A 25,196-nucleotide genomic window follows, 5' to 3' on the forward strand; every position below is an offset into this window, starting at 1 on the left:
CTGTTCCCCGCAGACCTGTGACTGCAAGAGGAGGTATCACAGCAGGGCAGCAGGGCACTGGCGGGTGCAGCTCTGGCTGGGGACAGGGACCTGAGCTCCTCCTACAGGGTGCTGGGTTGCAGAGAAGGGGACGGTGCCAGGGATCCATGCTCTGCTGAGCAGTACCTGTGAAGGGACAGTGGTGGCACTGCTGGGGCACAGCGCCCTAAGGGATCACCAGCCTGTGAGTGCAGCAGGGTCAATGCAGTCGTATGCCAACAGGAGTTTGCCAGTCACAACCAGCACCAGCCCTGCACTTGGCTTCTGTCCCTGGCAGGCAGGACACTGGGGGCATCTCTCCTGCCATGTGCCATGGGGGCATGCAGCAGGAGCTGCAGAGAGCTGAGATAATTCACAGCCTCCTGAGCTGACAAGCTGCAAGGGGAGCTTTGGATAATCATCTGGGGGCTTTTCACTTTGCACTTCTCCCCTGCAGGCCGTGGGCAATGCAGTTCTGGGGAGGAAGAGTATTTGGGGACAGTGCTCTCTGAAAGGTCCCCACATGGCCTGGAGCTGCTGGCAGCATGAGCTGGTTCTGCAGCTCTCTGTGGCTGTGTGTTTGTGCCCTGCTCCGGGGCTGGGCTGGGCTGCAGGATTCCTCTGAATTATTTCCAGATGGGGATTAAAGCACAGGACAGATGAACAAACCAAAGCTCCTCTGCAAGCTGTCCATGCACTGCCTGCTCCTGCCTCACATCTGGGAACTGGCCCTGGGTGGGAGCACACACTGCCCTGCTGCCCTTCAGCCCCTTGGCTGTGGGGCAAAGGTGTGCAGGACCAGGACCATCAGGGTCCTGAACGGGACAGGAGCTGCCAGGGCGTGAGTGCAGGGCAGTGTCTCTGAGGTGCTGCCAGCCATGTCCTCTGGTCCCTCGGTGTGTGCTGAGCTCTGCCAGGGATAGTGGACACTGGGAGGTGCCACCTTTCCTCTGCAGCCTTCTGCTGCGGGGCTTCAGTCAGCTTTGAAACCAGAGCAGATATAAACAGGGTGGAGGCAGACTTTGAGCCCTCTCAAACTGGCACTGCCATATCGGGATGAGGGTGAACAGGTTTTGGGCAGCTGCAGCCCAGCAAGTTCACCTTGCCCACACCTTCTTACCTGGGTGTCCCCCAGTGTGCACACAGCCATGCAGTGCTGCTGGGGGGAAGGAGCCCCCTGGGCTGCCAGGGGGGTAAGGAGGGTGGCCCACGGGACTCACACCCCAGCCCTCCTCATTTTAGCAGGGCTTGTGCTCTCCTGTCAGGGCCAAGGAGAGCCTGGCCAAGGGCTGGGCTCAGCAGGCTGCCCCATGGCTCCCAGCAGAGCTCCCCACTGAGCACCTCTGGGCATGGTGGGCACAGAAGACCAAGCTGGACCTCCCTATGGTATGGTTTGAGATTTTCTTCACCCCAGGCAGCTACGAGGGCCCTGTGCCCATACTCTCTTTGCACATGGCTGGTGAGGCAGCATACCCACGGGGAATGCCTGTGGGGAGGATGGAGGCCAAGAGGTGGAGGTGGCTTTGCTTCTTTCCAGCTTTGCCCCTGCTCTCGGGCCTGCAGGGCACACAAGCAGTTAACCCTGGGCCAGGCAGAGCTGGCTGCTTACCTGGCTGGAGCAGTGCCTGGCAGAGGGAGGGCCGAGGGCACGGCTCGCACCTTGCCAGGGCAGGAATCACTGCAAAAATATTTGCTGAAAAAAGGGCAGCTCCACCCCGAGGCAAACCAGAGCCGGGAGCGCAGCCGGCCGCGGGCTGGCAGAGGGAGCCAGGACGCCCACCCGCTCCCCGTGCAGCCGGGCGCTGCCCAGCACCTCTGCTCAGCACCGCCGGGCTCACCGAAGGTGCCAGGCAGGGACGGGTGGCTGGGCAAGGCAACGGGCGCTGGGGATCCCGTCTGTGAAGGAATCCTGGCACCGGAGGCTGGGGAGACTTTGCCACCCCCGCGGGCAGCCATGGGCTGCTGGAGGGTCCCCAGCACGGTGCTGGTTTGCCTGCTCCTCCTGCGCCCACTGCCCTCGCCAGCCTGCCCCGCTGCCTGCCGCTGCGCCCTGGGGGAGGTGGACTGCAGCCGGCAGGGCCTCCGAGAGGTGCCCAAGAGCCTGCCGACCAACGCCAGCAGCCTGTGGCTTGGCTACAACTTCATCATGATGCTGGGGCAGCACTCCTTCCCTCCTCTGCCGGAGCTGCTGCTGCTCAGCCTGCCCCACAACGGCCTGGAGATGATCCACAGCCTGGCACTGGTGGGGCTCAGGGCGCTGCAGGAGCTGGACCTCAGCAACAACCACCTAACCGTGCTGACCCCCGAGACCTTCCTGCCCCTCTCCAGCCTGACCATGCTCAACCTGGGCAGCAACAGGCTGGAGGAGCTGCAGCCTGAGGTGCTGAGCGCCCTGCCCCAGCTCCAAGCCCTCCTCCTGCAGAACAACCCCTGGGCATGCAGCTGCAGCATCCTGCCCCTCTGGCTCTGGCTCAACCACAACAGGGAGAAAGTGCAAGGTGAGTGCCCAGACCACCCTGGTCCCAAGCCCCTACCTGCTCCACGCTGCCTGGTGATCCCACTGGGGCTGAGGCAGGACCTGGCCCTCTGGCTGCCAGCTGGACATGGTCTTATGTGGTTGGTGCCTGTGGGGGTACAGCAAGGTTCCCTAGATCCCATCCTCAGGCCATGGCAGCTCCAGTGCCTGTTTGGGTGGATGCATCCCTGGGTCTGGAATCTGGTGTCTATATTTGGTCCTTAGTCCCTGGTTACCTCCTGGAGAGGAGGGCTTGGCAATGTCCCAGTGACAGGTACCCAAGACTTGCCCCAGCAGTGGCACCAGTCCTGCCACGTCAAGGGCACGCTGTGCTGGGCACTGTCCACGTGCCGGGGGGGCACTGCTGCTGACTCAGTCAGGACCCAGTGCCTTCAGCCCCTTCCCCCCTGCATTTCCTCCCCCTCAATCCTCAGTGAGAGACAGCTCTGCCAGCGAACTCTCCACTGCTGTCAGCTTGGGTACATGCCCATTGCTCCTGCTGGCAGGGACCTTCTGTGTCCCTTCCACGCTGGCTGCTCACTGCTCCCCGTGTCTGTACCCTAGGAACCAGGCCTGCCCTGGTACTGTCCTGCTCTAAACCTATTTTCTAGTGACCCCTCCAGCACCGTGCCCATATCCCCAGCCCAGCCCACTCCTGGAGCACAGGATGTAGATAAGCCTTGAGCCCTCACTGCTCCTCAGTCTTGGCTGCCCTGGGCCCTGCCCTCCTGCACTGGTCCTGTCCGCCCCGGTCCTGCCTGCCCCACGCAGATCTGCCACCCCTGGGCACCTGCCTTGCCCCAGCTGCCCTGCGTGCCCACCAGCACTGCTCTCCTCTTCCAGACAAGCGTTCAGTCCTCTGCAGAGTGCCGGAGCACCTGGACAAGTATCCCATCATGGCCTTGGGGAACGAGTCCTTCCGACGCTGCCGGGACACCTCGCTGTCCACCCAGCAGTACATCATCTTCCTGACCATTGGACCCTTCTCCTTCATGGTCAGCATCGTCTTCTGCATCTTCATGGGCTCCATCACCGTGGCCTACCACAACCTGTGCAGGGAACCCCCCCTCTGTAGGAGATCCCACACCAGGAGGGGACACAGAGGCAAGGCAACAAAGCTTTAGCCCTTCTCCAGCCCTCTGCACCTCCCTGTGGCAAACATTTCCCTGTGGACTAGTGAGAGGATGCTCTGCTCCTGGACTTCTCTTCCTCCCAGAATCCCCCCAGCCTGATGCCAAAATGCCTCTGCCCTGCTGCCAGGGGGAGCAGCCTCCAGCTCGGCAGAGCCATGGTCTCCTTGCAGCTGCTCTCAGTGCCTCAGGCCTCTCTCAGGCCTGCACATTCCCTTCCTGGCAGGGACCAGGTGATCCCCCTCCAGCTCACCTTGTCCTGCCCTTTCTGCTGCTCAAGGACCTCAGTGCATTTTGGGATGCATCCTGTACCTTCCTGTGCCTTCAGGTGCATCCCAGGAGCCCTGTGTCCATCTCAGGATGAACCATGCTCCTCTGGGTGTCTTTCAGGTCATCCCAGGATCTCCATTTGCCTTTTGGAGCAGCCCAGGAGCCCCTGCATGCCTTTCAGTTTGCCCCAGAGCCCTCCTTGGGACTTTCAGTGTCTCCATACCCCCAGCAGCCCTAAGGTGCCTTTCCATGTCCCCAGGACCCCTTGGCTGGCCATGCATCCAAATGCTATCTCCTGACAGGCATTGCCTTTTGGAGCACCCCACTGCTCTCTGCCTGCCTTTTGGTGCATCTGAAGATCTCTGGGTGCTGCTGGGGCACTCAAGATCCTCCAGGGGACTTTCAGACAGCCCCAAACCCCTCCTTGTGCTGCCCAAGGTTGCACAGTATTTCTCTTGCTAGGGTTTTTGTCCTCGAGACAGGGCTACTACTGGTGCTGAGAAGCCTCAGCCAACAATCATGATGTAGGATGAGGCTGAGGTTCAGGTTGAGGGCTGGAAAGGAACAAAGCCTCAAGCTTCCACCGCTGTGGTGTGGCAGAGGGGCTGCCGAAGGGCAGGGGAAGATGTCCACAGTGGTTCCTCCTGCAGGAGCTTTTTTTCCCTAGGCCAAGACCGAGGATTAGCTCAGTGGTGGGAGTGGGGACAACAAAGCCTGTCTGTGTTCACAGCACAGAGCCTGCAGCCCTTGCTCTTGCCTCAGCTCACATCACCCACAGAAAGAGGCTGGGGCTGCCTCTGCACCTCCCTGCCCTGTCGCCTCCTGTCCTGCCCTGCCGAAACTCTTCTCCCCAGCCCTGCATGGAATCTATTGGTGAGAGTCCTGGGAGGTGGCCTGGGAGGCGCTGGAGCTGTGCTCCAGAGGAAAGCACAAGCTGCGGTGACAAAAGCGTTTCTCAAGGAGGAGGAGCAGCCCTGTCTGGCTTGAGTCCTTACCCACTGCAAGGCAGTAAGAGCCACGATGAGATGACTGCAGCTCCCCCTGTCCCCGTGCAAGAGCTGCGGGACAAGCCAGGGCTGTGGAAGGGGCAAGCTCTCGGCAAGGGCTAACTAAATCATGCAGAGAGAGAATAAACCAAATGTCACCTCGGCTGTGCTTTGCTCCTCTGTGTATTTGCAGTGATGCCACACTGCTGGGTTTTCCCCAGCTCAGCTCATCCTGTGGTGCCTCTGCCCACCAAGGGCTGCGGGGAGCTGGTGGAAGCAGCAGCTCCTGCAGAGCTACCAGGGCTGCACCCAGGATGGCTGCAGGACCTTTGCCGGGATCAGTTCCCTGCCCAGCACCTTCCCCGGGAGCAATCCCGGTTCTCCCAGACACCCTCTGCGGACAGCACTCACTTCTTCCCAGGCAGACGGTGCGGAGTCAGGACCTTGTGTGCCATCCTGCAGTCACCTGAGCCCTGCTCCGCCTCCCGGACCGTCCTGAGGCTGAGACCCCCATGGAGGTTGTGCTGCTGACTCAGCTCCTGGGGAACGTGCAGCGAATGAGCGATGCTGCTTCGCTTCAGCCCAGGGCAGCTGTGCCTCCCTGCTCGGCAAATCCCTCAGGGCACCTCCCCACAGATGGGCTGACAGGCAGGGAATTCCCCAGACGCCTCCATCCCTGCGTTCTGTCCTCTGTCCGCAAGGGCCGTGCCCCGGCTGGATCGCAGGAGCTGGGTCGCTCAGCAGTGGCAGGGGACAGTTCTCCCCAGAGCCAGCTGCCACAGTGCTGGCACTTGGACCATTTCAGACGGTCCCCAGCCCTGCTCTGCCAGGCTGGTCTCCCTGCGCTGGCTCCTCAGGCTATCCTCCAGCCTGGCCTCCCGGCACGGCGCCACCCCTGCCCACGCCGTCTTCCCCGGAGCTCCTTTCTCCCCGCCGGCTTCTCCATCCCTCCCAGTCCCTTCACCACTTCCTGCTGGCAAACCCTGCAGCAGCGCTGGGTGAGGCTCTGATTCAGCCCGGGGCTCCCTGCCAGCTTTGCCAGGAGGCAGAGATGGAAAGAGGTGCACAGCACTGGAAGAAACCACTTCATGATCCAGTCGAGACTTTACTGAGCTCTTTCAACACCTCGGCACTAATGTGACACTGACGTAGAAAGTAGGATGGGTCCAAGTCCTCAGCTGGAGCTGGATGAACTCGATGGAGTCACTGATGGAGCATCAGTGGGACAATGCTCACAGACCTCAGCTGCTGGCTGAAAGTCCTGCTGCAAAGGCTGCCCATCTGCTGGGCTGGGGCAAGGAGAAGGCAGTTCATGCCCTGGGGCTCGGTGCCATGCTGCAGGTGGGGTTTCTGCCTTGGCAGGAGGTGGGATGTGATGCTGCCCATGCACGTGCTGTAGCTGCTCATCACCAGCCTGGCTGGTGCCAGATGCTTCCCCACCACGGGTGTCTCTGCATCTGCTCACAGTGTCTGCAGGGAAGGTGCTCAGGGGTGCTGCTGGCACCTCAGGGGAGGAGGTTGTGGGGAGGAAGGGCATCAGCTTGTCTCCTTTGGTTCGCTTCTGAACTGAGGTCTGGTTTCCACGTCTCCAGGTTCAGGCAGCTGCAGCCACACGAGCTGGGGCTTCAGGGCTGCTGTGGGAGCTGCTGGCAAGCATGAGCTGCAGGTGAGTGTGGCAGGGAAGCTGGCAGTGCCTGCTGTGGACACCGCAGCACACGGCAAGCCACGACCTGCCAGCAGCATCTCTCCTTGCATTGCTGGTGCTGAGGCAGTGTGGAGCTTGGCTAAAGGTCAACGCAACCATCCAGAGATATTCCAGGCCAGGAGAGGCACAGTGTGAGAGCTACATGCTGGCCATGGCCAGGCCCTGGGGACATCTTGTGTGCAGGAGAGGTGGGGAACCAGGATCCTGTCTGACAGCATGTTGGGAACTCCAGAGTTTAGCACAGGAGCATGGGCTGCAGGGCTGGGAACAGACCATGTCCAGGAGCCAAGTCATAGCCACAGGCTGACGGGAGGGAGGAAGAGGGAGTTCATCCCCTGCGAGGAGCAGAGCACACATCTTCCACACGTGCCCAACCTGCCCAACTGCTGCTGGCTGCTCCAGCTGCTTGGGACCAAGAGCAGGTCACACTGGAGCCCTCCATGGTGGTGAGAGAGGTGGAGCAGAGGCCATGTGTGCTGAGAAGCCTGCGAAGTGAAGCACACCTCTGTATTCTGGCACCAGCTCTTCGCCACTGCGGTGGCAGAGCAGGCACCATGTGCCTCTTGGAGTCCTTTCCCCGTGCACGGAGCCAGCTGGTGGCAATGCTGGGTCTGCAGCCATCCTCTCTGTACAGTGAAATCCGAACCATGTCCCGGGGCACGAGCATGGCAGCAGGCCTACGAAGGGAGGGAGATATACAATGAAGTCACCATGTATGGATGAAGGATGCGTTCCTCCCATCTCACCCAGAAGAACCCATCAGTGTCCCCTGAAAGGCAGTCCTGGCTGTGCCTTCCTGCTGTGTTGGGCAAGGACTGATGGCCCTCGGGGAGAAGGTCACACCACAGTGCTGACTGAGGGGTCGGAGAGGTTGAGCTGGCCGGTGATGTCGGTGGGGTGATACTGCTGCAACACACAAAGACACAGACAAGGAGGAAGAAGTGTTAGGCAGTTCTGGCTCTCGCCCACGCCTCTGCTCACACCCCATGTGTCCCTACGGGGCAGCCCTTGGGGGGGATGCAACGGCCCCACACCCGCCGCTGGCAGAGGTCCCCTTCCCAGGGCGCTCCAAGCTTGTGCAGAGGTCAGTGCAGACACTCTCCAAGCACCCCAGGGCTGGGCAGGGAGGAGGCCCAGGAGCGCGGTGCAGCTCCTGCCGAGCGTGGCAGCCACGTCGCCTGCCGAGCGAGCCCCTCGCTGCCCCGGGGACCGCTTCGAGACAAAGCCTGTGACTCATCAGCCCAGCCCACGGCTGAACCTGTGTTTGGAGGGTCTGGCTGGCTTTTGGCAGCTCTCTGGTGCCAGATCAAGCTGTGCTTCGAGGCCAGGGCGTTTCAGCTCCTTGCTCAAGTGACTGTGCTGTGGCTGGCCCTTCATGCAGGTGAGGGGATGCGTGGGGTGCTTGACTTGCGATACACCATCACAGCGACTGCTGACGTGCGAGTAGAGCCTGTGCTGGGGATGTGGCCTGGGTTTGGGGTTCTGTGCTCTGCAGGTGGGGGGCATGGCAAACGTTCCCTGGGAGACACTTCCCAGCCACAGCCTCACCAGCAAGCACAAGGGGAGAGCAGAAAGAACCTTCAAGGGGCAAGAAAAAAAAAAGTCCTTCCTCCCCAGGCAGGGTTCTGCAACTGGGCAGTTGTTCTCTCCCTCCTTCCACGCTCCCTTCCTCTCCCAGTTCCACTCTCCTGACTCCAAACCCTGAGCTGGAAGTCCTGACCAGCCCTGCTGTGGGAGCAGCTGGCACGGAGCACTTTGCACTGCTGTCTGGGGATCTAAGTAAGTGTCAGGACAGGAAAGGGCCTCGGTGGGTCTGATGTGCTGCAACATGGACCCTCTGCAGTGCCGTCGGCCCAGTCCTTGCACCATGCTACTGGGAGGGCTGCCGTTTTGCTGGGCTCCCAGGGGGCTCCTTGGTGCTGGGCTTTTGCCCCCCCTGTGTTGGTCAGTGGTCACTGGGGCTGCCCCCGCGGTGCTGCTGGTGGCTCTGGCACTGTGGCTACCCTGCATGGCTCTACACCACACCTCCTGCCACGGGGAGGTCTGGGGGTCCCCTGAGCATTGTATGGGGTCCTCAGGGCTGCCCTGCCCTGCCCAGTTTTGTGCTTCACCAGGACCCCTTGGTGGGGAGCTGCTGGGGCAGGGGTGGGAGCCAGCATGCTCCCATCTCTCCGGGACACCAGGGGAGCATCTCGTGGGATCATCCTCTGGTTTAGAGGACCAGCTACAACCAACATGGAGCCTCTGGGAACAACTTCCCCGCTGTGGCCTTGCTTTGCCAACACCTCTGAACGGCCGAGGCGCTTTTGACGTCGCTCTGCCACCCTGGGGGGAGCTTTTTTTGTGGCTGATCATCAGCCCACCAAAAAACGTCCCTGTCCCCAAAGCGGGTGCAGCCGCCCCCTCCTTGTGCAGAACTGGGATGCCAGCTAAACGCACTCTTCCCTTGCCATAGCAACAGAGGGGGCAGGCGTGCGCTCGCGGGACGGGGCTCCACTCCCGCAGGGACCAGAGGCGACTGGGAAGGGGGAGAGGCTGCATGACCTTGGTGGAGGAGAGGGAGGAAGCTGAGGTAGGAAGGGGCAGAAGGAAGGTCCTTGGTGACATCTCCTGCCTGATGCAAGCGGTGGGGAAAGCGATGTGTGGTGCGGTGTGGCTGGGTGCAGGTGTGTGCGTGTGGCTGCCGTGGTGGGGAGCAGTGCGTGTGTGTGTGTGTGTGTGTGTGTGGGAGGTGTCTAGCAGGGCAGGCTGGGGCGTTCTGGCCTCTCTGCACAGCTCCAGGGGTGGGAAATGCTTAAAGCAACCAAGCGAAATGGGAGATCTGGCCAGAAAAATTATAGTACAAAGAGCGTGGCTTTTTGATTTGAAAGCATATCTCCTCCAATCACAGTTATCACAGGGTAACATTCTCATTTACTTGGTTCTTTTTTTGTGTGTAGAGTTCATGCATGCAATTTTTAATAATAAAAATCTGGAGAAGAAGGAAAAAAAAAAAGAACAACAACAAAAGAAGGGGAGAAAAAAAGAGGGAAAAAATGAAAAGAAAAAAAGAAAGGAAAAATTAAAAGGCAAGAAAAGAGTCATATCAAAACCAGGTCAGAGTAGAACTAATGCTAGAAGCACATATCAGTGATTTAGGGCAGAGTGTCACAGGGATGGTGCAATTATCCCCAAAACCAAACATTATAAAGCCAAGAAATTAATCAATATTAACTGCAGAAGAGACTCAAACATGTTAAGGTATGGAAGTGAAGTGAAGGCACCAAAAACTTCAAATGACAATCAGGAAGAAAATATAGACAAGAACTTGATGTGTCTTTAAAAATGACTTCGACCTAATCTGGGCTCAAATGGAAGCTCCTGGCTGGTGGAAGATTTTCCTGGAAGAATTTTGGAGTTTCTTTATAGGTAGATATAGATATAGATATATAATTTTTTTCAATTAAAAATCAGGATTCCAGCTAAGTGCAATCTTGCTGTAGAAAACATCCACTTGTTTAAAAAAAAAAACAAAAACAAAATCAGTTGTCTTTGACCTACTTTTGGCTCCTTATGGCCAAAAACTAGGCTGTTTGTCAGCCAAGAGGCGTTTGGCTTTGGGACTGCTGCTCCTTCACTCAAAAGGTGACCTTTTCCACGAACCCCCTCGCTTCTCGACCAGCTCTGGCACCATCCCCACGGCTGCAGGGCCAGCGGCGGCCCCGGCTGGGCGCTGGCCGCGTGTGGTGCTGCGCCAGGGGAGGACGCCCGCGGGGCTGGCAGCGTGGCTCTGCGGCGGGGGGGGCTAAGGGACCTGTGCACCTGGTGACGTGTCTGTAGGGAATGTGCCGCTCGGAAGGTGTCTGTGTGGTTTATGCGTCTCACATGGCTTCTGTGGGGTTGCAGTAGCGTGGGTGGCTGCGATGGATGGAGTGCGCCAGCTCTGCCAGGGCTATTCGAGTTGCAGGAGCTGCCTATGGGGAACACATGCATCTCCTCCTGGGGCGGTGGGGATGATGTGCCGCGGAGAGGCTGTGCAGCTCGGGTGATGGTGGGCGCTAGGACGTTCAGAGTGGGGTGGTAGCTTCCCAGGGCTGTCTTGGCTCCATGGTGCCAGCCTGTCTCTCTGGCACTCCTGAGGGACCATTCTGCAGGGCTGCAGAGCAGAATCCATTTTTAAAACTCTCGACAACGAAAAGGAAAGAAGCAAGGCCACCAGGTTTGCGTCTTTCGCTCTCTAGCAGGGACAGCCCATGGGGCTGGGGTCAGCCTGGCCTGCCAGCCCCATGGGCTCTCAAGCCTTGCCCATCTGACACCTGGTGTGGGCCCACGGCTCTGCTGAGCATCAAGAAACAGAGCCCCTCGCTGCTTTCTCATCTTTACAAGGACCCCAGGCAACATGTCCCGGCATGCTACGCACTTATGGGGCCTTCTGCAGCAGGAGGGCATTGGGGTCTCTGAGCCAGGGCTGCTGCATGGAAGTGGAGGGCACCAAATGGCAGGCTGTGACACGAGCTGGTGGCAGCACCTTCCCACTGGCTGCTCACCCACAGAGCAACCAGCAGGTCTGGCCAACATCACGACAAAGCTTGCTCCACCACAGGCCTCCTGCAATAGCTGCACCTCGGACCTGCTGGGCTCCACCTGGGCTGCAGTGTCCCGGATGCTGGCATCGCCAGCCTGTTCTTGACCCAGCTAGCCTGTTCCCTTGAGACCCTGGACATGTTGCCCCATGGTAGGCAAAAGACTGTGAGAGGCAGTGGGGCATCATTGCTCATAGCTGCCTTGCAGATGTAGCTGCCCCCAAAGCAGAGGTCATCTTCTGGGATGAGTAGGGCCATCTCCCTCCACACCTCACCCATGAGAAACATGCCAAGAAGAGCATGGCCAGGACCCAAAGCACAGAGAGCCTCAGATTATGCTGTTCCCTACCAGGAGAGCAGGGCTCCACCACTTGCCCATACGACCTCTGGTGCAGATGACTTCTGGATCTGGCCAGCTCAGGGCACTGGGGTGCTCCTACCCTGGGACAGAACGGTGTGGAATGGTGTGGTCTAGGGTGGATGTAATACCACGGAGCAAGCCTGGGCCCAGGATGCTTCCCTGAAGAGGGAGCAATGTCAGAGGTATCAGCAGCCCCATTGATCCTGGCTTCTCATCTCATCTCATCTCACGTGGCCACTGTGAGCATTGTCCCTCCTTGGAGCCCACTGCACTCTGATGGCCCTTTTCCAGGACAGGACTCTTTGGTCCCCTGACTGTGGAATGGTTCAAACACAACCAAACATGGTGGCCTGCTCAGGACATGCTGAGGCTTCCTCCAGCAGAACTTTCTGGATTTTTTCTCCCTTTTTTTTCTGCACATCCCACTTGTCCCTCCTGCTCCTCCTCCTCCTCCTCCTTCTCCTCCTCCACCTCCTCCTTCCCACTTTCTATCCCCTGCACTACCCACCCCATCTCTATCTCTTCTGCTCTAGCTGAGGCTCAGGCCACAAAGACACAACCTGCAACCGTCCTGTGAAGTTGCTTGGGGGTTGCAGCAAGGAGGAGGGGGTACCCTAGATGTGGGGATGTCACCCAGGGAGCATGAAGGCAGTGCAGGAGATGACAGGGATGCTCGTCTTCCCCGCGGGGCACAGGGAATGAGCTGGCAGAGTGCAGATGTTCCCTCCATGCCCTCCAGGCTTTGAGGTGACAGCAAGAGGAGCACTTTGTGTGAGACGGTGGCAGCCGAGCCCGGCCGAGGGCTCAGCTGTCCCCAGGGCCGTGTCCCATGGGTGCTGCAGGACCTTCTCTGGACGGAGCCTGCACTGGTGTCAAAGGCAGTCGCCTCCCCTCCGCACGCAGCGCCGTGGCCCCGAGACCCCTGCGATATCGCAAGCTGCTCCCCGAGGCGCCCCGAGCCTGCGGCCGGGGCTGGGCCATCCCACCGTAGGGGGTACCGCTCGTCCTCACGCTGCCACCGTCCCCCCGTTCCCCGCCGTGCCTTAAGGTAGCCTCGGCGGGGAGCCTGCTCTGAGCAACCCTGGGCAGAAAGCCGCCGGCGGCCCCGGGGAGGCGGTTCCGGCAAGCCCGCAGCGCCGGGAGGTCGGACGGCAAAACGCAGCGGCCGCTGCCACACGAGACAACAGAGTAGCCACAGTGCAGAGTCATACAACAGACGGCAACATGCAGAGGGACACCGGCTCAGCCCGACAGACCAACAGCCCGACCTGGCGCTGAGCTGTCTGCAGCTCCAGCGCCAGCAGACACGCCTGGAAACAGCTGGCTTTGAGAGGCAGCGCTTCGGCCGTGTTCTCTGGTTACCTGCGAGCAGTGCTTTGGGTTCAGCCCTGAGGCGGAAAGCACGAGTTTGGAGCAGGGCTGGGGCTTTAACACCCTTCCTCTTTCAAGCCTTTGTGTCTCTGCTCTTACTGCTGACGATAACCAGAGACAGCTGTCACTCCTGTGCCCAGGACTACGCCCCGAATGCTAATCATCGTCACAAACAAAAATCACATGTAGAGAATGTGACACGCATGGCTCTCGGTGAGGTGACAAGGGTGCCCAAAGGAAATCGGGGTGATCGTGTTGGGTTTGCTTGGTTGGGTCGTTTGTTTTAGGCATACAATGACAAACAGGAACAGGAACACTCAGGAACGAAACAAAATTAATAATAACCGTAATAAATTATAAAGGAAACAAAAGATGTCATCGGTTTCAAGAGGCCAGCACCAGTAAGGTGAGCGAAGCACAGGGAGGGACATCAGAAACCATCCAGGCAAAAAAAAAAGGAAAACAGAGCAAAACAAAACAAAACAAAAAGAACCCCGAAACAAAAACTCAGTTGCATCTCCCAACTCATCACAGGACTCCAAGCACCTGCTGCCTGCCCTCCAGGATCCCAGCATCCTTTCAGGTACACGGGATGGCTGACTGACTGACTGACTGGTGACGGACATGAGCTATGCATGTACACTGGCAGCTTCGGGATGGGCGTGTGGCAGTCGATGGGATGGCAGAAGAGAGAAAGAGAGAGAAAGAGAGAGGGCAGAATTGTTCTTCTTCCTCTTACCGTATCCTTGGAGGACCTACGTCTCTTGAAGCTGGAGGCCAGGGTGGAGGTGATGGACCTAAAAGTGGCTTTCTTTTTAGGGTCAGGTTCTGCTCTACCACTTTTTCTATCCTAAAATGAATATGTATAAGCGATTAGATCTCTAGTGTGTTGTTTGAAACGCTAAACCTATTTGAATACTGCCCCGTGTCATGTCCTTCATTCAGGTGAGAAAGCTACTGGAGGTGTCCTTCCACTCCCAGTCCTCCAAGGGCCTCTGTGACCCGCGGCTACGGCGCGGCCGCCTCGCTGCTACAGCTACAGGGCTGGCCGCGCGTCGGGAGCGCCGGAACCCCCCGCGGGGAGCAGCCCTGCGCTCCTGGGTGTCTGCCTCCAGGCTGGCACAGCTGACCTGGCTTCCTGGGGGTGCTCTGCCTGGCGCCCTGCCCCTCGCTTTCCACTGCTTAGCCTGGCCAGACCGAGAGGTGGGATGCTGCGCCTACCGCTAAAAAAAAAACCAACGACAACAACAACAAAAAAACCCAAAGCAAAACAGAAGGTATCGCTGAGGGCCTTTTTCTGAGGCTGAATCCTAGTGCCACAAGAGAGAGAGAGGACTGCATCGGAAGAGAAGTCATTGTATGAACAGTCTGTTTTTTAAAAACAAAAAGCAATAAAAATGTATTCCAAAAATTCGGATGGTGCAGTTGTGCAAAGCCGAACGTGGTTGCTGGTGGTGGTGGTGGTGGTGGTGGTGGTGAGGTTTGTCTTTGTTCCAAAGTAAATCAGGTTCAAAAAAAAAAAAAAAAAAAAAAAAAAAAAAAAAAAAAGGAAAAAAAGGAAAAAAAAGGAAGAAAAATTAATAATTAATAATAATAATAAAAAACGGAAACTGGAAGAGGGGGAAAAAAAAAACACGAAAAAAGAGGAAAGGAAAAAAAAATAACCAAAGGAAAAGAAAGGGAGGAGGCAAAGCGTTAGCACTGTGATGTCATCAGAGTCAGGATGAACTCAAAGAGAAACAGAACTGAAAAATGTAGGCATCGGTGTGAGCGAGTCGGACCTGGTTGGCGCAGGCTGGGAGCACCAGCCGCCATGGCGCGGGGGCCGGGAGCCGTGGGGACCGGCCGCACTCTGCGGCGGGCGCTGACAACGATTCCTCCCCAATTGCTTTCGTGCCAATGAGTGTGACCTTGCCGACGGGGGACGGAGTGACCAGGTCTGGCTCTGCTACCGCACGGGGGTAACCAAAATGTATCCCGCTGGTGCGTAGAGCATGCTCAGGGATACATTTGCTCCTCCTTCTCAGTTCTCTCTTTTGCGGACATGCACAAACGGAAAGGAAAGCAAGATGAATGGAATGAAATGTCTTTTTCTTCCATGGCATCTCAGGAAATAGCCATGGCAAAACTGTGATTTCCCAAAAACCATCATTTTTGTTTGTTTGTTTTTTAACAAATAAATCTTTCCACTTGCCTACCTTCTAGCAATGTACCAGATACTAGTGCTCTGACGTTTCCTCCTGTGGAAAAGTCTCACAATGTCAAACGGCTCTTTACCATGAGGCTGTTTTACCCCCACAGGGCAGCATGCTTTGCTCTCAGTCCCACAGACTCTGCCCAAGGACCCAGTGCAGTATTTTCTAGAAGGTTGGCAAGTGAAAAATGGCAGTGCGACTAAGTGTGCTCTGTCCCAGCAGCCTTAACCCCCTCGGTGCTGCCGCTTGTCGGAAGCGAAGGAGAGAGAGAGAGGAAAAAAAATAATCGAAAGGAAAAAAGGAAAAAAAGGAAAAAAGAAAGAAGAAAAAAATCTAGAGAAATGGCTTTTCCCAGACTCTGGTCAGCGACCTGCACCCAGCGAGCTCTCAGGATACAGCAGCCTGGTCTTGTGCCTCCCCTCGCTGCTCTCGGGCAGGTGGCTCCCAGCCGGGCAGCCCTCCGCATGCCCCAGCCAGCGCTGCTCCTGTGGGCCACCGCTCCGGGCTCCTCCTGGGGACCCCGAGCCTCTGTCTCTCTCTGTCATTGACTGGCTCTGCTGCCGACGGCAGGCTCCTTTAGTCACCCAAAGGATCTCTCTGCTCTTTGTGCTCTGGTTTGCTTCCCCAAGGAAAAAAAAAAATCACCTCGGGCAATCCAGACAGAGCCTCCAGCTGCCCTAAACTGGGACTCGGGGGCACCATGGGGCTCGGCTCCAAAAGAAGCAGGGTAAGGGAAGCGTGAGGCTGGTGGCCCACGGATGTGCCCATGGCTTAGTGTCATTGCCACGGACCACTGACCCTCCTGGGCTCCCCAGCCTGAGCAGCACGGAGGTCTTTCAGGGATGGGAGAAGCTGGAGAGAGCAATGGCCCCACGGAAGGGGCCCGGGGGAGCCTTGGCACTGACCGACACTGGCCCCGGTGGCTCCTGCGTGGGCAGATGTCCTTGTCTCCAAATGACAAGAGCACGCACCACCTCTCTTTGCAGTCGGTCCCGGGTATGGCAAGGGTATGACGAGGCCACCACATCCCCAGGGAGAAGGCAGAGAGGAGGAGATGATGGGAACCATCCCTGGAGCACTTCTCCAGCTAAGCACCGAGCAGGGATGCTCAGTGGCAGCAGATTCCCCCTCCCATCTGCCAGCGAACGCAAAAGGAGCTGTGCTGGCACCACTCGTTCGGCCAGGGCAAGACATGGCTCCGGCACGTGGTCCCCAGCAGAGCAAAGTCCCTTTCCCCAGCACCCCTTAGGGCACTTGGGCCAGGTCTCCGTCCCAGTTGGAGCTGAGCACGACTACCGTGAGAGAAAGCATCAACCAAGGGCAGCTCCCAGGGACAAGGCCAGGACCCTACCCTACAGCTCGTTAGGTGCCCAGTAAGGCCTGGCTGGAGCTGGGGTGTGGGACAGAGGGCCCCGTGCTAATCCGCAGCTCTGCAGTCACCGGCTGGGTGAAGGGATGGAGAATGCACCTGGTGGAGATGTGCTCTAGAAACGGTTTGTCCTACCTGCAGGTTTTTCCTCCACACATTAACGGCCGCAAACGCCAGCTGCATCTGCTTCCTCCTCGCGTCCTTATGCCTTTTGTAAGCTATCTCTATGAATATTAAAAATATCCCGGCCACAATACCTCCAGCCACCAGCATAAACACACCTGAAATAAGCAGCACAGTTACAGGGGGCAGGGCCACCGCCGCGCTTCGCTTCCTCTGCCTTGCGCTCAGCGGCGGGAAGCAGCTGCCCAAGCCAGGGCCCCTCCGGCCCCACCCTGCTATCCCCCCACCCCCTCCCCGCAGTCCTGGAGGGGCCAGGGAGGGGAATTCGACGGAGCCGGGAAGGTGCTGCAGGTTGGGTTCCCGCAGCGATGGGCAGGAAGGTGCTGGACGCCTGTGCAAGCTGCCGCCGGTCGGGCACGGGGCGCCCGCAGTGTTCAGCGATGCTGGGGTGGGCAGGGGATGCTGAGTGCCGCACTGAGCACCGGGGCGGGCCTCGTCCCCTGGGACCGTGGGGTGGTTTGCGTTAGAAACCCATCTCTGGTGCTCCTGTTCGGCTCATGGGGAGGGACAGCCATGCACAGAGCTCTGCGCTGTCCCCAGTCTGCTGCAACCCTCGGGGCTGACATTTTGGGAGTGATATCTTGAGGAGATAGGGCAAAATGCCCTCTCCCTTGGTGCTTCTGCCCTGGCTGGTGGCACTAGTGAGGATGGGGTCCCGTAAGACATCACCACATTGCCCGTGTGAGGGACCAGCAGCATCAGATGGCTGCAGAGGGAGAGCTTGATTGGGGAACTTGCAATCTTTACAAAGGGGTACCAAGAAAAGAAGCCTCTGATGGATTACCTGCCCCTGCCCAGGAGAAGGTGGAACATGGTCCCCAGGACTGGGGGGCTGCCCCTTGCCCCCAGCCCCCTCCTGCATCAGGTTCCTTGCTCACACCTCCCCAAAGATGCTGGTCCCCTCTCCCTGTCTTGGTGACAGCTCTGATGGCACTGTGGCAGCTGCAGTTTGGCCAGAGGAGAGCAAGGCCAGCGAGGTCCTGAGCAGGACAGTCCCACCGGTGAGAAAGCCACCCGGGAAAGGTGGGGGGAAGCTCTGCAGAGCTGCTTCAGACAAGGTGGGATTGGAGCCCAACTCAGCCTCCCAGCGCCAGGAAAGCACAAACCCAGAAGAAGCAGAGCCTTGGCCTGAGAGGACAGCCCCGGAAGGGAGAATGCCTGGAGCCAAAGCAGGCCACCCAGCCAAGAGGAAGAAAGAGGTTTGCAGAACAAACCTGCCATGTTTTCAAAGGTGAGTGTTGCTGGGGCATTGCTACGGGAGTCACACTCCTGATACCTCACCCAAGTCTTGTCCAAATCCTCCATGAAGCCGTTCTCGTGGGACCTGCAGGCACAAGGAGACAGGACAGAGTGGTCAGTGGGGACCAGCAGCAGGCAGCTGGGGCACACACTCCTGCTGCACTCACACCCCTCAGCAGGCAGCTGGGGCACACACTCCTGCTGCACTCACACCCCTCAGCAGGCAGCTGGGGCACACACTCCTGCTGCACTCACACCCCTCAGCAGGCAGTGGGGCACACACTCCTGCTGCCTTCACACCTCTCATCCCAAGACTCTGCACTCTCCTGCAGCCCACACGAGGCCCTGATGTGTGTGTGCCCCCGTGGGTGTGCTTTGCCTGGAGGGCTGTGTGGCCTGTCTGCAGGGGCTGGCTGTGCCAATGTCTGCCATGCTGTACTGAGCCACCCAGAGCTGCACGCAGCTGGGCAGATGCTGCCAAGAAGAGCCACAGGTAAGCTCAGTCCTAAGAGGAGGGATGGAGCTGAGGAGGGCAGGTAGGGCTCAGAGGGAAGCTTCTGGGAGCTGACATGAGCCACATTGCCAGTGCCCTCCTGCACAGTCCCCCCACCTGCCAGGGCCACCTGGGAGCTCAGACACTGCTGGCCCCCAGTCCTGTCTGGTCATCGCCAGCACCCTCTAGATCAGGGCAGGGGCAAATCTGCTGCCTGGCTGTGCATGGTGAGGGCTGGGACTCTGCAGCCACCTGAGGTCACAGCTTGGGAGCAATCAAACCATGTCACTGCAGTGTCCATCTCTGCCTGATGGACAGCAGGGGTGGAGGTGGGCACAGAGCACACATCCCACCACAGGTTCCCCTGCACCTTCCTCCCTCTTGCTCTTGGCATGCCCCCCTGCCTGCCTGGGCCACCTGCAGCCCTGGGCTTCCACATCCTCTCCCAGGAGGACACTAAGGGTTCCTCACATTGTTGTCCAAAATCCCCTCTGTGCTGCTGCCACCCACGGCCATGGTAAGGTTGCCCCAGGGGCAGGGCAGGGTTCCACGGTTCCTTACGCCACCCTGAGTCACAGCATGACACAACTGTTTGGGTTGGAAAGGACCTGCCACATTATCAGGTGTCCAACCCTTAGCCCAGCACTGCCAGGTCACCACCAAACCATGGCCCTCAGCACCTCATCTCCATGGCTTTGAAATCCCTCCAGGGATGGACACTGCAAGCACTGCCCTGGGCAGCCTGTTCCAGGCCTTGACAACCTTTTTGGTGAAGAAATTGTTCCTCATGTCCAACCCAAACCTCCCCTGGTGCAACCTGAGGGCATTTCCTCTCAGCCTATCATTTGTTACCTGGGAGAAGAAACCAACCCCCTCCTGGCTCCAGCCTCCCTTCAGAGAGCTGTAGAGAGCAGAGCTCTGCCTCAGCCTCCTCTTCTCCAGGCTGAACATCCCCAGCTCCCTCAGCTGCTCCTCCCCAGACCTGTTCTCCAGACCCTTCCCCAGCTTTGTTGCCCTTCCCTGGACTTGCTCCAATCCCTCAGTGTCCTTCTTGGAGTGAGTGGCCCAAACCTGACCCCGGGATTTGAAGTGCAGCCTCACTGTCCTGCCTGTGTCCCTGCCCATCCTCCCAGGCCTTTCATCTTCCCATCTTGGGCAGGTCTCTGGTGACTTCTGACCCTGTCTTTGTGAAATTAATCTCTCAGGTCCCCCTCTCTCCACGTGCTGTTTCCCAGCTTCCTGCTCCTTCATCATCACACTCCTCTGTCCATACCAAGTGTGGCAGTTCTCAGACTTTACGCTTGACACCAGACTGGCCTGGGGCACCCACACTGCAGCCAGCACTGGTATGAAAGCCAGAGTTGGACTCAGCAGGGGTCCTGACGTCCCTCTGCCTCACAGGGAGAGGCAGAGTTGAAAGAAGAACCCCAGGCAGATGGAGCCAGGGCTGTGCAATACTGTTGGCCAAGCTGAGCTCACAGGAAGGAGTGGGGAGATGGCAGCAGCCCTGCCCACTGCTGCATCTTGCTCTCTGCTCACCATGACCTGGTGCTGGGTGTCCCCAGGGCTGCTCTCTGACAGCTTTGCCTGCACTCCTGAGGCTCAGCACAGCTTCTGCTTCCTGCCTTGCTCTGCCCCTGCTCCGCCCCTGCTCCCTACCCTGCTCTGCCTCTGCTCCCTATTCTGCTTTGCTTCTGCTCCCTGCCCTGATCTGCTTTGCCCCTGCTCCCTATTCTGCTCTGCCCCTGCTCCCTGCTCTGCTTTGCCCCTGCTCCCTGCCCTATTTTTCTTCTGCTGCCTCCCCTGCTCTGCCCTGCCCTGCCACCAGCCCTGCAGACTGGAGCTGGGGCCCATGGGTGCCCCCCTGACGGTTCAGACACGTCCCCTTAGGCAGGAGGGACACGGCAGCCGCCGGGGCTCCCGTCCCTGCAGAGGGTTTGGAGGGCAGGGTGGCAGCGGCTGGCAGGAGGCTTCTTGCGCTCTAACACATGCAGCATGGGGGGCGAGCCCCGCGGCGGGGGCGGGTACGGACTTGAGGATGGCGAGGGAGACGTTCTGCTTCCAGGGGCTGTCCTTTCGCATGCCGATGCCGAAGCCGGAGCGGAAGAAGAGCTCCCCCGTGGTCACCAGGTCGCACTTCTGCGAGGCTTCGAACTCCAGCACCGCCGAGTCCCAGATGAAGGCGTGGAGCTTGCTGGGCACCGAGAGAGGACGGAGGGGTAAGGCTGGACAGCTCAGCCTGCCTGCGGCCACCGCCGCGGCGCCGAGGCTGCTCCCGGCCCCCGTCTAAGCACTAATTAGATCTGCCTCCTGCCAGCAGGCTGCTGGGAGGCAAAAGGCTGCGGGAGGAGTGGGAGGCACCCACGGCATTTGAAGCCACCCAGCCTTGCTGAGGCCAGGAGGGGAGGCCAGGGCCAGGGTCAGGCCTCTGGCTGTGCCTTTCCCCACACAGAACTTGTGCTGTCCCCTCAGGGACCCAGGACATGCACTAGGATTAAGATCGCATGCAGCACCAACTGGGCAGGTCCCATCGATGCTTTGAGTGCAGCTCCCTCCAGGCTTGCTGCAGCCCAAGCTGCAGCTCCCTGAAAGCTCCCCAGCAGGGGCAGGGAAGGTGCTGGCGCCACTCACTTGTCCCTGACCGCCTGGATGGCTTCGGCGGCGCTCTCGTAGTTGTGCTTCTCCATGTGCCGGTACATGGTGCTCAGCTCCACCTGCCGTCGGAAGTAGATGTCCACCGAGCTCTGCTTCACCGTGGCGTAAATGAACTTATCAGAGGGGTTGCGAAGCTGAAAGACAAGGGCAGGGCTCTTCTCCTTCTGTCCTCTAGCACCCCCGAGCTGCGCTTCCTCACTTCTCATCTCTTTCAGGGACCTCTTTCCCAGAGAAGACCTTGATGTCCTCAGCAGAGATGAAGATGCCATGGGATGGTGGATGCCATAGACTCATGGAATGGCTTGGGTTGGAAGGGACCTTAAAGCTCATCCAGTTCCAACCCCTGCCATGGGCAGGGACACCTGCCACGAGCACAGCTTGCTCAAGGTCTCATTCAACCTGGCCTTGAACACCTCCAGGCAGGGGGCAGCCACAGCCTCCCTGGGCAACCTGTGCCAGTATTTCACCACCCTCACTCTAAAGGATTCCTTCCTCATCTCCATGGGGCAGCAGATGTCCTGGGACAATGGTGGCAGGGTAGGGGACGCTCTGGGACAGGGACATGGTGGCACTGAGGATGCAGGAGGCCTGTGGATGCCATAGGGCTGACAGTGCCATGGGCAGAGGATGCAGTAGGGTGTGGGACAGTGTGGGTCAGTGCAGCTGCAGGTTATGTTCCTGTGTGCCTGGGCTGCTGAGCTGTGGCTGTGCCCTTGCCAGAGCAGGAGATGCTCCGAGGCAGGCTGCTATCTGCTGAGAGCATCGACTGCCCCGCAGGGAGCCTTTCATTAGCTATAACTCATCCATAATGAATCGTTTCCTCGGTGGTTACTGCAGGCTCTCCAGGAACTGGCAGGCACTCTGCCTGGGGATGTGCTGCTTGTGGGCAGGATTGCCTCCTGCTGATCCCTCCCGGTGGCTGTCCATTCCCACCCAGTGCAGGGGCTCAGATCCACCAGCAGCAGCCCTCGGTAGGGCTACCTGGGGTGACCCCTTGGCACAGGCACACAGCCAGGTCAAAGCAGGGCTCTGGGTACTAGAAGCCACATCATATGAGCCAGGAGATACCCTCTGCAGGCACCTCCTGCATCAGCCTGTCCATCTTCGCCAGGGCTGCACAGAGAAGGGGGCAGCAAGCGAGGGGCCCTTACCCGGGGGTCGTTAATGCCTGTAATCCTCTCCTCGGGCCGGTCCAACACCAGGAAGGCTGCCAGGTTGGCAGTGTAGGAAGCCACAATGATCATAGCAAAGCCAGCCCACACCATGCCAAGGATACGGGCAGAGAAACTCCGGGGGGCACCTGCAGGGGCACAGGTGGGATCAGACAGGCAGGACAAGGGCCTGGCTTGGTCACCTCCAGCCCATGTGAGACCGATGGCAGCTTCAGACAGGCACCATCTATCTGCTCTGCTGACAGCTGTGCCAGGAGCTTCTGCAGGCCAACAGACACCATCTCCTTCCAGGGCATATGTGTCTCACTCTGAGAGACTCTGGACAGCAGAAGCAGCCCCAGAAAGATCTGCTCCCCATCACTGATGGTGAGGGGTAACAGGATGGTCCACACAAGTGGCACCCTCAGCATCACTGAGAGTCTCCTGCTAGCCTGCTCCAAAAAAGGCTCAAGGGATGAGAAGGCATCAGCCCTGGCACAGAGAGTGGCAGAGGGCAGGGGCTTCTCCCCCAGTCTGGTGTGTCCCCCAGCTCGGGGCTGAGCAGTCCTACTGTGTGCTCACCTTCTCCAATGCCAGAGTTCAGCAGGACTCCCCAGGAGAACCACATGGCTGAGGAGAGGGTCAGGGCATCTTCCTCCTCCTCCTCACTGTTCACTTTGAACCGGCCAAACGGGCTGGAAAACAAGACAGAGCTGTGTCCATATCCCTCCTCCTGCTTCCCAGGGCACTCGACTGTGCCCTGAGTGTCCTGATGCAGCTCTTCATCACTCATCCTACAGCCTCTCCCCAACTGCTCTTCACCCCTCCTGTCCCACTGCCTCCCATGTTCCCCTGCCTCCCATGTCCCCTTTGCTGGTCTGCAGCCCTGTCCAGCTCTAACACTGGTCCCATCACATTTCTCTCCAGCTCAGAAAGATCGTGGCCAGCCTGATGGTCCCCTCAGGCAGGCATCAGCACTGTGCCTGGGCTGCCAGGTGAGTTCCTGCATCCCCTGCTGCTGATCCCCTGCATCTCTCAGCTTAGCAGCAGCCAGAGGCCACAAGCCTCATCCCAGGGCTGGTGGGCTTAGCTCCTGGGAAATGCTCCCGATGGTGGGCAGGGCTGCAGGGCTGTGCCTAAGCAAGACGCAGGGGGCAGTTCCCAAGAGCACCTCCCTGTCCCCTCCAGGCTTGGGTGAGCCAAAGCACACTCACCTGAAGCGGTCTAGGAGGTAGAGCATCACTGCCACCACGTGCACGGAGAGCCCCACCAGCAGCCAGAGCGTGCTCTGGAAGGGCTGCATGAACGAGTCCAGGGTGCTGCGGGGGATTTCCTGGGCAAAGGGGAGAGCACAGCACTGGCACCCGTCCTGCCTGCACCCTGCCCAGCTGCCTGCACCCGCAAGGACCCCTGTCCTGCTCCGAGCTCCTCCTGCTCTGCCACACAGGGAGGCTCAGGGTGGCTGAGACAAGACCCAGCATCAAACCCAGCAACCTGCAGGGCAGAATCCCATGGCAAGGCTGGGACTTGCTGCGGCTGCCCTTGAGCGGGCAGGGGCAGCAGCTGGGGGGATTGGGCATGGATCTGCAAGCTGTGGAGGAAGAGGCACCTCTCCAGTTCCAGAAAGGGGCCCAGCCCAGCCCGTACCTTCTTTACAAGGATGGTGAGGCCCTGGTACTTGAAGGGCTTGGAGAACTCGATGTACTGCGCCCGCTCGTTGTTGATGGTGAGGGGAGCCACGATCATGTCTGCCTGGCCGCTCAGCAGCTCCCCCATCATCCCGTTCCACTCCTTCTTGTTGCTGTTGTTCACCTGCCAGAGAGCCCAGGCAGGATCAGGCCCCTGCCCTGCCCCAGGACCCCCTCATGCACAGTAGACAGCCTGCACTGCTCTCCTACCCCACCCCTCCAGAGAAGGACCCGGGGGGGTTGAACGCATGATAGAGGCAAAGAGATACCACAGGCAGTCCGAACTCACCCGCTCTTGGGTACCAAATTTACCATCAGCCACCAGGTGAACCTCGTAGGTGAAGTTCATCACCCCTGCCAGCCGGATGAGCAGGTCAATGCAGAAGCCATAGCAGCACAGTGCCACGGTGGGACGGCCTGCGGGCAGGAGAAGAGGGCTGGACGGGTGGAGACAGCTCTCTGCCAGGGACCTCACCAGGATCCGAGGCTGTCCCCAGCCAGAGCTGCCCCTGCATGGCTCTGGTTAGCTGTGAGATGTGATCACCTTGACCATTCCCTCCCACTGCCTCCTGCTGCTGCTGGCAAGGTGGGGGCAAAGAGGTCTCTCTCTCATTTGCTGTGTCCCAGTTAGGTGAGCTGAGTGTTGGTGCTGCTGACACACTGCAGGGGTGGAGGGGGCTTGGTGCACACAGGCTGTGCTGCAGGAGCACAACATGAACCCAGCAGCTTAAACCCAGTCCAGGACACAGCATGGGGCCGGGGAATGAAACGTGCAAGGGAAAGTGTCAAGTGGATGGACCTCAGGAGTCCTGCTTGCCAGGCAAGCCTGGTATTACTGAGCAGCTCACCCTCCCTATCCGTGCTCTCTCCTCATCCTCACATAGGATGGGGACAGACGTTTTGGGCAGGGCCTGTTGTGACAGGACAAGGGGGGATGGTTGGAAACTAAAAGAGGGAGATTCAGAGTGGAGAGAAGGGAGAATTTTTGACACTGATGGTGAGAGCCTGTCTCAGGTTACCCAGAGAGGTGGGAGCTGCCCCATCCCTGGAACCATTCCAGGTGAAGATGTTTGGAGCTCTGAGCAACCTGCTCTAGTTGAAGATGTCCCTGCTGAGTGCAGCATGGAGCAAAGCTGGAGGTGGGGAGAGTGAGGCTGGAGGTGAGGAGGAAGTTGTTGAGCAGGAGAGTGGTGAGAGGCTGGAATGGGTTGCCCAGGGAGGTGGTTGAGGTCCCATGGCTGGAGGTGTTTGAGGCCAGGTTGGCTGAGGCTGTGTGCAGCCTGCTCTAGGGTAGGGTGTCCCTGG

At 58.9% G+C, this 25,196-nt stretch overlaps 2 protein-coding genes across 20 annotated transcripts in view; one reads left to right on the plus strand and one right to left on the minus strand.

Annotated features, from left to right (window-relative positions):
* The first annotated feature begins 1,074 nt into the window (after positions 1 to 1,074).
* On the plus strand, positions 1,075 to 7,347 carry LRRC26 (leucine rich repeat containing 26). Its single transcript, XM_064170928.1, has 5 exons — positions 1,075 to 1,088; positions 1,582 to 2,516; positions 3,377 to 3,604; positions 6,512 to 6,585; positions 7,147 to 7,347. Exons 1-5 carry the CDS (start codon positions 1,075 to 1,077, stop codon positions 7,345 to 7,347), a joined length of 1,452 nt encoding a protein of 483 aa, XP_064026998.1.
* Positions 6,005 to 25,196, minus strand: part of GRIN1 (glutamate ionotropic receptor NMDA type subunit 1) — a 45,288-nt gene continuing 26,096 nt past the window's right edge. For 2 of the 19 annotated variants that reach the window (XM_064171165.1, XM_064171164.1), the window contains 12 exons: positions 24,181 to 24,308; positions 23,851 to 24,015; positions 23,418 to 23,536; positions 22,786 to 22,898; positions 22,204 to 22,352; positions 21,029 to 21,186; positions 20,430 to 20,591; positions 17,880 to 17,989; positions 16,618 to 16,763; positions 14,700 to 14,951; positions 13,658 to 13,768; positions 9,459 to 10,759 (listed from right to left, as the gene is read on the minus strand). In XM_064171165.1, the coding sequence (XP_064027235.1) occupies positions 10,556 to 10,759; positions 13,658 to 13,768; positions 14,700 to 14,951; positions 16,618 to 16,763; positions 17,880 to 17,989; positions 20,430 to 20,591; positions 21,029 to 21,186; positions 22,204 to 22,352; positions 22,786 to 22,898; positions 23,418 to 23,536; positions 23,851 to 24,015; positions 24,181 to 24,308 (1,817 nt within the window). In that variant the 3' untranslated portion in view covers positions 9,459 to 10,555. The other 17 variants (XM_064171177.1, XM_064171176.1, XM_064171174.1 and 14 more) reach the window with 14 other exon arrangements.

Source organism: Pogoniulus pusillus, chromosome 35 (assembly GCF_015220805.1).
Source record: "Pogoniulus pusillus isolate bPogPus1 chromosome 35, bPogPus1.pri, whole genome shotgun sequence".
In the NCBI taxonomy this organism is placed as follows: Eukaryota; Metazoa; Chordata; class Aves; order Piciformes; family Lybiidae; genus Pogoniulus; species Pogoniulus pusillus.